Genomic DNA, 11,569 nt, shown 5'->3' on the forward strand with positions numbered 1-11,569 from the left:
GACATGCTGTTTCCATTTATTTTGCGGGCATGTTCAAATCGAAGTGGCATAAATTATTCATAAGCTGACACTTTGGTTGACTGGCTCCAATTAGAGCATATGTTTTTAGCACCGACAGGACTGCGCACGTTTACTGCGTCGCGGGTTCCTCAGCCACGTAGTGCAAGTAAGCGCCTAGCAGCTTGGTTCCTTCAATATAATTCCGGCGATCCAGCTTCTCGTTGGCCGAGTGAGCAGCATCGGTAGAGCTGCCCATGGGGAGCAGGAGGACGTTCTTGCCAGTGGCTTGCTCGAAAGTCAATGTGACGGGGATACTATTCAACCCAGTTAGATTCATAGCACCAAGAAGGGAAAGAAGACCTGTAATGGAACTCAGGGAACAAGGGAAAACGACTACACATACCTTCCACCTTCACGGGTCATGTCCGGCTCGACACCAAACACCTGCTGCACGGCCTTGCTAGCGGCACTGAAGTTCCAGTGCTTGGGGCTGGCAACCCACCACTTGCCATCGTGCTGCAGCCACACATCCAACTTGTTCTTGCTGTTGAGCTTGGCGAACTCAGCCTTGATGTGGTCGAATACCAGCTTGTTGACATCCTCACTCTCCATGTTGGGCACAGTGCGAATGGAGAACTTGCCGATCACCTTGGCGGGGATGACCGTCTTAGCACCAGGAGCGGAATAAGCGCCCTCAATACCGTGAATGGACAGGGACGGGTACCGCCAGCGGGCCATCAGAGTGCGCTCCTTGTTCGGATGGATACCAGTCTCACTGCCCAAGGACTCGTGCAGGTTCTCCATGGTGTAGCTAATGTTGCCGTAGAGCGACTTCTCGTCCTCAGTAACAGGAGCAACCAGGTCCATCAGGCCAGGAATCAGAATGTTACCCTGAGGATCCACCAGCTTCGACAGGACGGTCACCAAGTCGGTCATGGGCTCATGAGCAGAGCCACCGAAGACACCGCTGTGGAGGTCCTGGGCAGGACCCGAGACACTCACGGAGTAGTAGTTGCAGCCACGAAGACCGTAGGTCAGGCAGGGCTTCTCAGTGCCCAGCCAGTAGTTATCCGAAATGCACACTGCATCGGTATCCTTGAAGTACTTCTTGGCCTCAGCCTGGATGAAGTCATCCAGGCCCTCGGATCCATACTCCTCCATTCCCTCGAAGCAGCAGAGCAGGTTGACGGGCAGCTCAACACCGGCCTTGCGGTGGGCCTCGATCACATTGATCCAGCCAAGAACGGGGCCCTTGTCATCCGTAGATCCACGGCCATACATGCGGCCCTTCTCGTCGATGGTCAACTCGAACGGCTCGGTAGCCCAGCCATCCTCCTTCTGAGCGGGCTGCACATCGTAGTGGCCGTAGACCAGGATGGTCTTCTTGTTCTTGTCGTTACCGTAGCGGGCAACGACGACGGGAGGCAGATCGAGGTGCTCCTTGCCGGGCTGCTTGCCCAGCGGCCTTTGCTCGACCTCAGCACCGAGCGCAGTCAGTTCGTCCGCAAGGAATTGGGCCATCTTTGACGTAATAGACACTGGTCAGTTATCCGGCAGCCTCGTGAGGGGTAGCTGTGTAACACTCACGCGGAACACATCCTTTCGGTTCTCATCCTGGGCTGAGATAGAGGGGATCGCAACTGCCTTGCGCAGACCTATATAGATATAATAGATCAGTAATCCGACATATTTTGCTAGCCTGGCTTTCCGCGGAACCATCCAGGTTCACTGTAAGCATGGGACTTTGGTACATACGATCAATGAAGCTCTCGGACGACTCGTCGACCCTGTCAACACGCGTGAGTTGGACGGACTTTTATTTTTTCTTCTCCATCTACAAAGGGAACATACTGCTTGAAAAAGGGCTCCAGCTGGGGCGCCATCTTGGTATCACTGATATGTCCGTAGAAGAAGCGGCGAGGGACGATTGGACGAGCGGATGGGGAAACTTGGAGAGAAGAGATTGCCCAGATCTTATGAGCGAGGGGATGCGGAGGGGAAAGAGGGGCAGCATTTGCAGAAAGTGAGGGCACCAGTCGCACCGAAAAGTATCTTATCACGTAATTAATACTTTAGCCCTGCAACCCTGAAGTCCCGGCGGTAACCGCCAAATCACCAGTGGTGGTTGATTTTGATTTTCTTTGGTTCCAGTAACCAGTGATTCACCTCGGCCCTTATCGATTGGCGCTTGGGCCATGGAAACTAACAATGTACGCGTATGCAGACTGCTGTACCGCAGGACAATCTGGAGATGGAGATGCCAGACGCAAAGCTTACCTTAGCTTTCTTCGAATTACTAAGTGGCCTGCTAGTAACTAACGTTGGTTAGCTCATTATATGGAGCATTAAAATCCTTGATCCCTCCGACGATGTTACACTACCATGATAGCCTTATCGCCTAATTGGGTAGATCCGCATACGATCACGTATGTGTGTATGTGCCACGGTAATTTATTATTGACAGGCGACCCACTCTCTTGACGAGGCTCAGGACTACAATACATTCCCGTGGATACAAAGCTTACGTGACACAATCAATCAGAACAGAATGAAAATTGTATGGATATGAGAATACAGAGAACAATGCTAGAATGTTAGAATACATGTCGTTTTTACACGAGGCTGCGATTCGCAGCTCCCCCCACACAGAGGCTGGATACCATCTCAACGGCGACGGCTCCCCCTTTGACCACACAAATCCTTGGCCCAGAACAACATTCAAGTCAACCGGGAAAAGAGGCATACTTGAATCACTCATCACGGCCCCATGCCTCCCGACGCAACTTCCGGTCCTCCCTAGCCATCCGTCGCTTGGATCCCCATTGTGATTGCACGGCCTCCAGCACCTGTCTTTGGATCTGCTTCTTCTCCGGGCTGGCCTCGCAGACCATCGCAATGAAGAGGGGCGAGCATTCAAAGCGCTTCGCCAGCTTGTGTCGGCTCCAGGTCATTGGGTCACTTAGTCGGAGCTTGCGGATTTCCTCGACATCCGCGGGGGTCAAGTGGTACTTTCTCTCGGGGTCGCTGCGGTAGACGTTGGGGAGATCTTGAACACTCTCTGTCGCATTCCCCGCGTTTTCAATGCGCATCGACCTGCGAGCATCATTGGAAGGCAAGAATTTGCTCGGAGTGTGATAGACAGAGGGCGCGCTGGAGGGCGGGTTGTAGATGATCTGATCGTGACCCTGGTGCGATGAGCCAAAGGTAGCATCCGGCTTGACACGGAGGCGTTGCTTTGTCCGTCGGTATGAAGATTGATAACGTCGAGATCCCAGAGCAAGAGAATCTGACCATGAAGGAAGGAGGAAGGGCAGTGAGAGGAATGGCCGCTTGGAAGCAACAATTGAGGTGGCCATCTTGACGACTGCGAGCCAATGCCGGGCTGGGAATCGACAAGAGTAAGTACAAGTACAATAAATCTGGTCTTAAGTTGGAGACCTACCAAAATAAGAGGGTGAAGGGGTCGACGAACGAATCGTGATGGGTGGACGGGGCCAAGGTGGACGTGTCGAGCCCGAACTTTTTTCCCCGAGTCTTGAGTCTCGTGACTTGATCCCGATCGGGCATGGCGGGCAATACTATATTAGGTAATCTGTTTGGTAATCTACGGGTATTCGGTACCTTAACGTCAACGGGCGCGCCCCTTACCATCTGTGTACCCGGTACTTTTACCCCCTCATAACATACATCCCGTTGGATCAGCTGGATCACTGCATGTCATCATTGTCTCCTGGCAAAAAGTGTGATGACGATCCCCATCCCATCCTCTCCTTTTCTGAACACTTTCCCCCCCTCCTACTGCTGATACTTTTTGTTTCTTCTGTCGAGGTACCCCTGAACTGTCTAGAGACGTTTTGGGTCATGGCTATCCTCTTCTAGAAACTTTGGGCCCCGGTTTCCATAGTTCATCGACACCGTTATCTACGCCAGCTTCTACTGGCCTCCCCCTCCCATTTCACCATGCCGGACCCTCGGAATGTGCTGCCAGAGTCCATGGATGGACAACTGCAGAATCCTATCTCATCCTCTGCACAGCTGCACGACGATCTTCTACACTCAGCAGACAAAAGCGCTCCCCTGGTCGGGAAGCCAGCGACCACTGTACCGGCTCCCAAGCCCGCCAACCTACCTTGGCCCCAGGTACAGCATGTCGACAGTGACCAACATGCCGACGGCACAGCTATGGGATCTGGAGCCCTGAGCAGTGGACCTGTATCGCCGATATCGCCTGGAGACTCATCCGAAGCCTTGCGAACGCCAGGTGTTTCAGACCGACAGAAGTACACGTACCATCCCTCGTCCCCCGGTGGGACATCACAGTTGCCTCCCCGTCTGCATTCCCCAGCCTCTCAGATTTTTGAACGGAGTGTTCAAGAAGATATTCTCCCTCAGCAAGCGTCCCCGTCTATACCCGCACATATTCGCACCGAGAATTACATTCCTCCAGTGCTGGAGGCCTCATCAGCCGCCATCACCGACGATCAATTGGACCCGGATTCGGTGGAAATCATCACTCATAGTATGCACCAGTCCGCTGCCGCAGGCGTGACCGGTTCGTCAACAGCAGAGCATTCACTCACGTCCTCCGGCTTTGTTGATCATGCGGGGTTCCACTCTATCGAGGCAGATGAAGGCTCCTCCACTCATGCAGCACTGGAGTCCACGGATGTGCGACGTCTGAGCTTCATTTCATTTGCTGATGTCGTCAATGCAGAACATGCAGAGACCGGAGAATCGGTGTATAGTCGAGAACCCTCCCAGGTTGGAGGAGCTGCCACCCATTCGATTGCCACGGGATACCAAAATCGGTCGCCGTCACCGTTACGATCTCCAGCTTCTTCACATGGACTGGGAACATCACCACCAACCAGCATTGCGACCTCCTTCAAAGGCCTCGAAATGTCGCCAAACCATGGCACTCGCGGCGCGGGAAGTCCCCTCCCCTTGGCTCAAAGCCCAGTTTCCTCCAGTTTCGGTGGTGAACTGAATATCGAAACGATGCGACAAGCGCTCAGAAGAACTGGCAGTGGAGATCTTGGAGGGTTCGCCAGCCAGACTGCTAGTGCCATCGGCAATGATGAGCCCTTGGATCGTCATTTCTGAATTTCGGCCTGAAGTAGATTTTAACTACTTCACCTTTCCCAATGTCTCTTTCGATACGCGTTCACTTGACTCGGACGATAGTCCTGGAACCGTCAGTATTGTGTAGCGGCGTTGCTCTGCACTTGTCCCCAACGAGAAATGCAAATCCGTCGAGGGTGTGCCGATTTCACTCTCGGGCTGAAGCGGTCGGACGTCATGACGATGGTGCTCTGTCTATTTTCATCATCGCGTTACATATAACCCAAATCTATGGATCTGGATATCCTTGATTTTGCACTACTTCAACACCTGGCGTTTTTGGTGTTTTTTTTTTTGATTATTCATATCATTTTGTGTATATACCCATTGAAATGTAGGAAGTGACTGTGCCTGCGCTCATACTGGCTAAATCTCTATGAATGCAGTCCGCCCCAGAGCGCTGCACTGGGGCTATTAGAAAATCTCTGAAGGTTGAGCAGATTGAGTTTTGTTGAAAACGTCGAAGCGCCAGCGAGTCATCGAGTCTATTTTTGCACCTTTTCCACTGCATCCAGAGCCCGCTGGAATCGGCGACGTAAATCGGAGATCTCCTCCAGTCCAACGCTAATTCTGACCAGGTCAGGGTCGACATTGAAAGACCTCGCCTGTATAATCCAGTCACATGTTAGCTTGTTGTCGCAGAGAAGAGGAATAGTCGTGGGAGAATCGAGGATACCATACCCAGTCAAGTTCGAGATAATGGGCAAGGACGACATATGGAGAGCTGTAAAGAAGTCTAATTAGTGCCATGCCAGGTTTTAGCGGGTTTTCGAAGGCAGTCGTTACTCACCTGAGGGTGAAGTTTGTGCCAAGACTAGGTCCCTTCAAGACCTCGAGGGTATCATAGAATGCGACAGATTCCGCATTTGAGTGGAACGTGACAGAGAAAAGACCACCATAGCCACCATTGGGGTTACGAAGGCTGTCGTACAGGGGTCTCGTTGGGCTGTATTTAGGGTAGTAAACTTCTTTGACTGTAATACGTTTCCAGTTAGTGCGAGCAGCCTCAAGGGAGAGCAGACGTTGGCTTACCCAGCGGAGAGGCCTTCAACATGTCGGTAATTGCTTCGGAGGTGGTGTTGATCTTGTCAATTCTGCTGATGAAGTCTCGGCTGTTCCGCTCTAGGAACACTGCATCTTCTGCCCAGTAAAGGTCCTCATACTCGCGATTCAAGGTATCTTTCAATTGCTTATAGTAGGGGGCTTGCGGGTTTAGTACTGCGCTGCCACCCATGACATTGCTGTCTCCGCTGAAAATTTTAGTCAAACTGCTGACGACAATATCGGCATACCGAAGGACGTTGATATTGAGGAAATTGCTGATGGTCTCATCAACAACCACGGCAAAGCCATACTGGTCGGCCAAAGCTCTGATTCGCACGAGATCCGGAGTCTTGAGCAGAGGGTTACCGGGGGCTTCGGTGAAGAGGCCAAGGAATCGCTCGCCATTCTTAAGCCGTGATTCTAGATCATCCAGGTCCTCTGATGAGCCGTGGCCATAGAACAAGCAGCCTGGTCCCCATTTTTGCAGAATCTTCAGGGTATCGGTATACGGGAAGCCGAAACAAACGCTCTTCAAGGATCCGCGGGTCGTCAATAGTGTCTGATGCGAGTTGAAAATGGCACTCATGCCAGAAGGATAGAGATAAACATCGTCCTCCGAGATGCCGGAGACTCGACCCTCGGCCGAAGCGGCTTCAAGCACCTCGGGCAGCTCAGCATCAGCAGTGAGCACGCCAGCAATCCGTCTCCGCACAGCAACCGTGGCTTGTTCAGCTAACGCAGTACTCAGGTTGCGACCGAAGCGTTCCTCAATGAATTGAGCGTAGTCTCGGCCGTCTTCAGCGCCATTGGTCGCCACAGGGCTGTCCGTGGGTGTGGGAGTCGAGGCCGAGGAGCCCCGTGAGACTCCACTGATGGATCCCTTACCCTGGTAGCGCCGAGGGCCCTTGCAGGGCCGCTGCGAAAGAGACTCAGATGCTTCAGACTTCTTCTCCTCCACCAGGAAACCATCCTCGAGGGCGCGCAGACAGAACTCTCCCCGCCGACTCGATATACCATTTCCAGAATGTTGCCAGACCTGTTTGGCAATGGGTGCAAATTCCTTCTGATAGACGACAGCCACCAACGAAGACGAAATCGTGGTAGATCCTTCACCGGTTTGCTGGGAGGGCACGAAGGTCACGATCCGAACTTTTTGCGCCTCTTCGGGGGAGACCTTGGACACGATGAACGAGTGACAGATACGCGCGGTCTTGAGGGTTGCGAAAAGGGTGGCAGTCTCCGATTCGGGATCTCCGACGCGACGAACAATCTCTTGGGCGAGTTTCTGAATGCTAGGGTGTACGAAGAATCGAGGATAGCCGCATTGCATCTTGCCGATGACCCAGTCCTCTCCCTCCTCGTACCCAATATTGGACCTCCATGTTGGTAGGGATACACTAACGGCCTTGTTTGTTGTCAATAGAGTGTTTCAAACTGGACATGCAAGTCTCCAGTTCGTCCTGGGTAAAAAAACGTATCCCATAGAGAGAGCATGGAGGGGTACATTGCGGGGGATTGGGGACGACGTACATGGTCAGTGTTCGGGGGCACAGGCCCTCCGAGTGCTTGAAGCATGGTGAAAATGAAATTGATAGAGAATGAAGAATCAAATCCAGAAAAGAAAAGCAAAATAGTGAAGTGTAGCAAAGGAGGGAAGTGAATCAACTTTCGACTCATGTGTAGATTGCGACTTCGGCGCCATGACTCAGCACTGGTTGGGCCCGCGGAATCCACACAAGTTCTAGTATGGGATGTATTGGGTTCGCCAGTTGGTGGCTGCTGGTTTCACCGCCCATACTGCCCGCCGAGTTCTGCCCGTCTGTTATCATCCGCTCAAAAAATTTCGAGATTATCAAAAGATCGGCTTTGGTACCTCGAAGCTCTGCAAACTGCACCCAATACCTCCTGATTTTGCTTGGCTGACACCTCGCCAACGCAAGGATGTCGACACACACAGTCAAGCGAAGGAAATTAAGTCCTTCACCTACAAACGACACCTCGGCGACCCAGTCGAAGTCTTCTAACGGCGCATCTACGACAAATTCAAAGGGAGCCACCGAGAAACCAGCCCATGTTTCCGCGCGGAAACCTGACAATTCGTCAAAGACCAACTCAGCCCATCGGGCAAAAGATGAGCGTACTGCAGAGCTGGCAATGGCTAGTGGCTTCTACAAGTCTGGTTTCTTCAAGCTGCAAGTGGATGAACTGACGAGCGGATTGAGAATCAACTATGACAAGCGGATCTCGAAAGTCCAGGATACCCTACACAAGGTGAAGAATGCGATGGAAGGCCTGCCTGAAATCTCGCCGAAGTCAATTGTGGACGCCGAAAAGGAACTGCGCACTGCCTCTGGAATCCTGGTGCCGTGGCCCGAACCGCGCCCAAGCAAGGATGCGAAATACACCATCTCGTATGCGAAGCCGACCAACATCAATGTGGTAGGAAGCTTTGGGCTGAGAACGGGAGCCAAGTCTGCCGAGTCTCGTCCAGTCGACCTAGCTGTGACGATGCCTAGCTCTATCTTCCAAGAAAAGGACTATGTCAACTACCGCTTCTTCCACAAAAGAGCCTACTATATTGCTTGTCTGGCAGCCGGTATCCAAGAAACCGTCAACAGCCTTGGATTAGAAGTCAAATTTGGCTTCCAAGATGGAGACAGTCTCCGCCCAATAATTTTGTTGGAGTCTCGTTCGTCGAAAGAGGAGACGCCGCCGTCGCAACCCCAAATTCGAATCCTGACCGCGATTGATCCGAACTTGTTCCCGATCACACGAACGCTCCCGATGAAGAACAACATTCGCCAAGGTTCCTCGACCGATACTACGGAAGCTGGTGAACCGACCCCCTACTATAATGCCAGTCTTCGATCCGAAGCCACCGTGTCTCTCTACCACAAATACCTCTACTCCGCCTCTCAAAAATGTGACTCTTTCCGCGACGCTTGTATTCTGGGACGTACTTGGCTCCAGCAACGGGGGTTCTCAACCTCGTTCCAAAAGGGAGGGTTCGGAGGTTTCGAGTGGTCCGCCCTTATTTCCCTGCTTTTTGAAGGTGGCGGACCTTCCGGACAACCAATTCTATTGCGGTCTTATAGTAGCTACCAGATTTTCAAAGCGACCATGCAATTCCTTGCTGGTCGAGACTTGTCTACTCCTTTGTTCCTGTTTGCCTCGGATGTTCCTGTTCCTGATGGCGGGCCCGTGCTATACGATGGTCGCAGAGGGCTGAATCTCTTGTACAAGATGACTCCATGGTCCTATTCGATTCTCCGTCAAGAAGCTACGACCACCCTCAAGATGCTGAATGAGTCTCGTGAAGATAACTTTGATAGAGTCTTTATCGTGAAAGTTGACGAGCCGGCCTTGAGGTTTGATCGTCTACTCACTTTCCCCAAGTCGTTCAATGGTGATACTCTTCGGTCTCTCCACGACCAAAAGTCGGTGTATCAAGTACTGTCCAGGGCTCTTGGAGATCGAGTCAAGCTCATCTCTCTGACCAGCCGCTCCGCTGATTCATGGCCTGTTAAATCAAAGGCTTTGAATAAGAAAGCCAGCCATGATCTGTCCGTTGGACTGATGCTCAATGGCGAAAATGTCGGCAGGACTGTTGACCACGGACCGGCCGCGGAGGAGAAGGAGGAAGCCGCCTCTTTCCGTGCCTTTTGGGGGAGAGAAAGCAGAACTGCGTCGATTCAAGGATGGCAGTATTGTGGAAAGTCTTGTTTGGTCCGACCAGCCCGACGAAGACTCCATTGTGCATCAGATCTTGGCTCATATCCTGCAACGGCACTTCAAGATTGCTGAAGATGATTTCTTCCTGCATGGTGACGAGTACGATGACATTCTGTACGACGAAGGTGACGAGGTCATTTCGTACTCCAACTCACCTTTCCAGTCAATCAACGACGCTTTCGGCGAACTGGAACAGTCACTTCGAAACATGGAGGAAGTTCCATTGTCGATTCGACATGTGGCTCCCGCCAGCCCTCTGCTTCGTTATGCAGCCCTTCGAGTGCAGGGTTCCGATGGAGACAACGAAGCAGCTGACATTGTGCTCCAGTTTGAAAGCTCATCACGCTGGCCCGACGATTTTGCAGCTATCCAGATGACCAAGGCGGCTTTCCTCGTCAAGGTTGGAGACTCGCTTCAAGATGCGGGTGCAGCATCTTCTTGTCGCGTTGGTGTGGAGAATGAGTCCAGCAAGGTGCTCAACAGTTTCTACTTGGATATCTTCCACATTTCTGGATTCACCTTCCGCTTGAGGATTCACCACGACCGCGAACAGACTCTGCTGGAACGTCAGCTCAAGAACAAGTCTATTAGTCCCCGGGAACGCGAGGAGATTGCCTACGCACTTTTCTCATACAAGAAAGCTTTCATTCAAACTCCTCGCTTGACGCAAGCACTCCGAAGCCTGTGCACACGCTTGCCACTGCTGTCGCCTACGATTCGGTTGGTCAAGCACTGGTTTGCTTCGCACCTGTTCTCTGCTCAGATCAGCGAAGAGCTGATTGAATTGATGACAACCCGAGCCTTCACACAGCCCTACCCCTGGGAGTGCCCGTCGAGTATCATGACTGGATTCCTGCGGACTCTTCACTTCCTTTCCCGCTGGGATTGGCAGCAAGAACCCTTCATTGTCGACCTCAGCGGCGACCTCAACCCAGAAGTGACCGAGACAATCAAGACCCGGTTTACCGCGTGGCGCAACATCGACCCCGCGATGAACACCATTGCGCTCTTCGTGGCTTCGGACCTCGACACCGAGGGTGTGACTTGGACACAGTACGAGATGCCCTCGAAGGTCGTAGCCGGCCGCATGACTGCGTTGGCCAAGGCTGCAGTGAGCCTACTCCGCAAGGAACATGACGAGCTGGATGTGGCCGAATTGTTCCACACTTCATTGGCACCTTACGACTTTGTCATCCACCTGCGCTCAAAACTACTTGGAGACGGATCTGCTTCAGCGTCTAAATACAAGAACCTTGCCGAGGCCAATGTTCCCGGCCGCGCCAGCAAGTTGGCACTCGTGAAGTCATTCGTGCGTGACGTCCAAGCATGCTACAACCAGAGTATTCTCCTCTTCCACGGCGACGAGCGCTCCGACGTCATCGCAGGTCTATGGAACCCGCAGACGCTGAAGCCCCGAACCTGGAACTTGAAGACGGCTTTTTCGACAGCGCCAGTCTCCTCATCTGGTTCTTTGGAGAAGCAGGACAGCGTGATCATCAACCAGCCTGCGATCCTGAACGAGATTGCCCGACTTGGTGAGGGGCTCATTGAGAAAATCGAGACTTCGCAATAAGCGTGTCAGAACGAGAAGTGTTTATATTTCAAGATTAAAATTTTTTTTATCCTATTGGCGAAATGTACATTACCTGCTAGCGCCGCTGCAATGCAAACT

The 11,569-nt window shown here is 52.4% G+C and overlaps 5 protein-coding genes across 5 annotated transcripts; 2 read left to right on the top strand and 3 right to left on the bottom strand.

Moving 5' to 3' along the window:
- Window positions 1-130: 130 nt before the first annotated feature.
- Window positions 131-1,883, bottom strand: N7458_005226 (M20 family dipeptidase; the record flags this gene model as incomplete). The annotated part of the gene is made up of 5 exons (XM_056908608.1): window positions 131-314; window positions 404-1,521; window positions 1,588-1,655; window positions 1,756-1,787; window positions 1,852-1,883. 5 exons carry the CDS (start codon window positions 1,881-1,883, stop codon window positions 131-133), a joined length of 1,434 nt encoding a protein of 477 aa, XP_056767226.1.
- Window positions 1,884-2,750: 867 nt separating this feature from the next.
- Window positions 2,751-3,356, bottom strand: N7458_005227 (mitochondrial 54S ribosomal protein mL58; the record flags this gene model as incomplete). The annotated part of the gene is made up of 1 exon (XM_056908609.1): window positions 2,751-3,356. One exon carries the CDS (start codon window positions 3,354-3,356, stop codon window positions 2,751-2,753), a length of 606 nt encoding a protein of 201 aa, XP_056767227.1.
- A 604-nt stretch (window positions 3,357-3,960) lies between these two features.
- Window positions 3,961-5,103, top strand: N7458_005228 (uncharacterized protein; the record flags this gene model as incomplete). Its single annotated transcript, XM_056908610.1, has 1 exon — window positions 3,961-5,103. One exon carries the CDS (start codon window positions 3,961-3,963, stop codon window positions 5,101-5,103), a length of 1,143 nt encoding a protein of 380 aa, XP_056767228.1.
- Window positions 5,104-5,606: 503 nt separating this feature from the next.
- Window positions 5,607-7,740, bottom strand: N7458_005229 (cystathionine gamma-synthase; the record flags this gene model as incomplete). The annotated part of the gene is made up of 5 exons (XM_056908611.1): window positions 5,607-5,726; window positions 5,803-5,845; window positions 5,912-6,095; window positions 6,154-7,570; window positions 7,696-7,740. 5 exons carry the CDS (start codon window positions 7,738-7,740, stop codon window positions 5,607-5,609), a joined length of 1,809 nt encoding a protein of 602 aa, XP_056767229.1.
- A 366-nt stretch (window positions 7,741-8,106) lies between these two features.
- On the top strand, window positions 8,107-11,470 carry N7458_005230 (rRNA-processing protein UTP22; the record flags this gene model as incomplete). The annotated part of the gene is given in 2 exon segments (XM_056908612.1): window positions 8,107-9,891; window positions 9,902-11,470. 2 exon segments carry the CDS (start codon window positions 8,107-8,109, stop codon window positions 11,468-11,470), a joined length of 3,354 nt encoding a protein of 1,117 aa, XP_056767230.1.
- Window positions 11,471-11,569: the final 99 nt, after the last annotated feature.

This window comes from Penicillium daleae (assembly GCF_028827525.1).
Source record: "Penicillium daleae strain IBT 16125 chromosome Unknown utg000005l_segment0_segment0, whole genome shotgun sequence".
Taxonomy (NCBI): domain Eukaryota; kingdom Fungi; phylum Ascomycota; class Eurotiomycetes; order Eurotiales; family Aspergillaceae; genus Penicillium; species Penicillium daleae.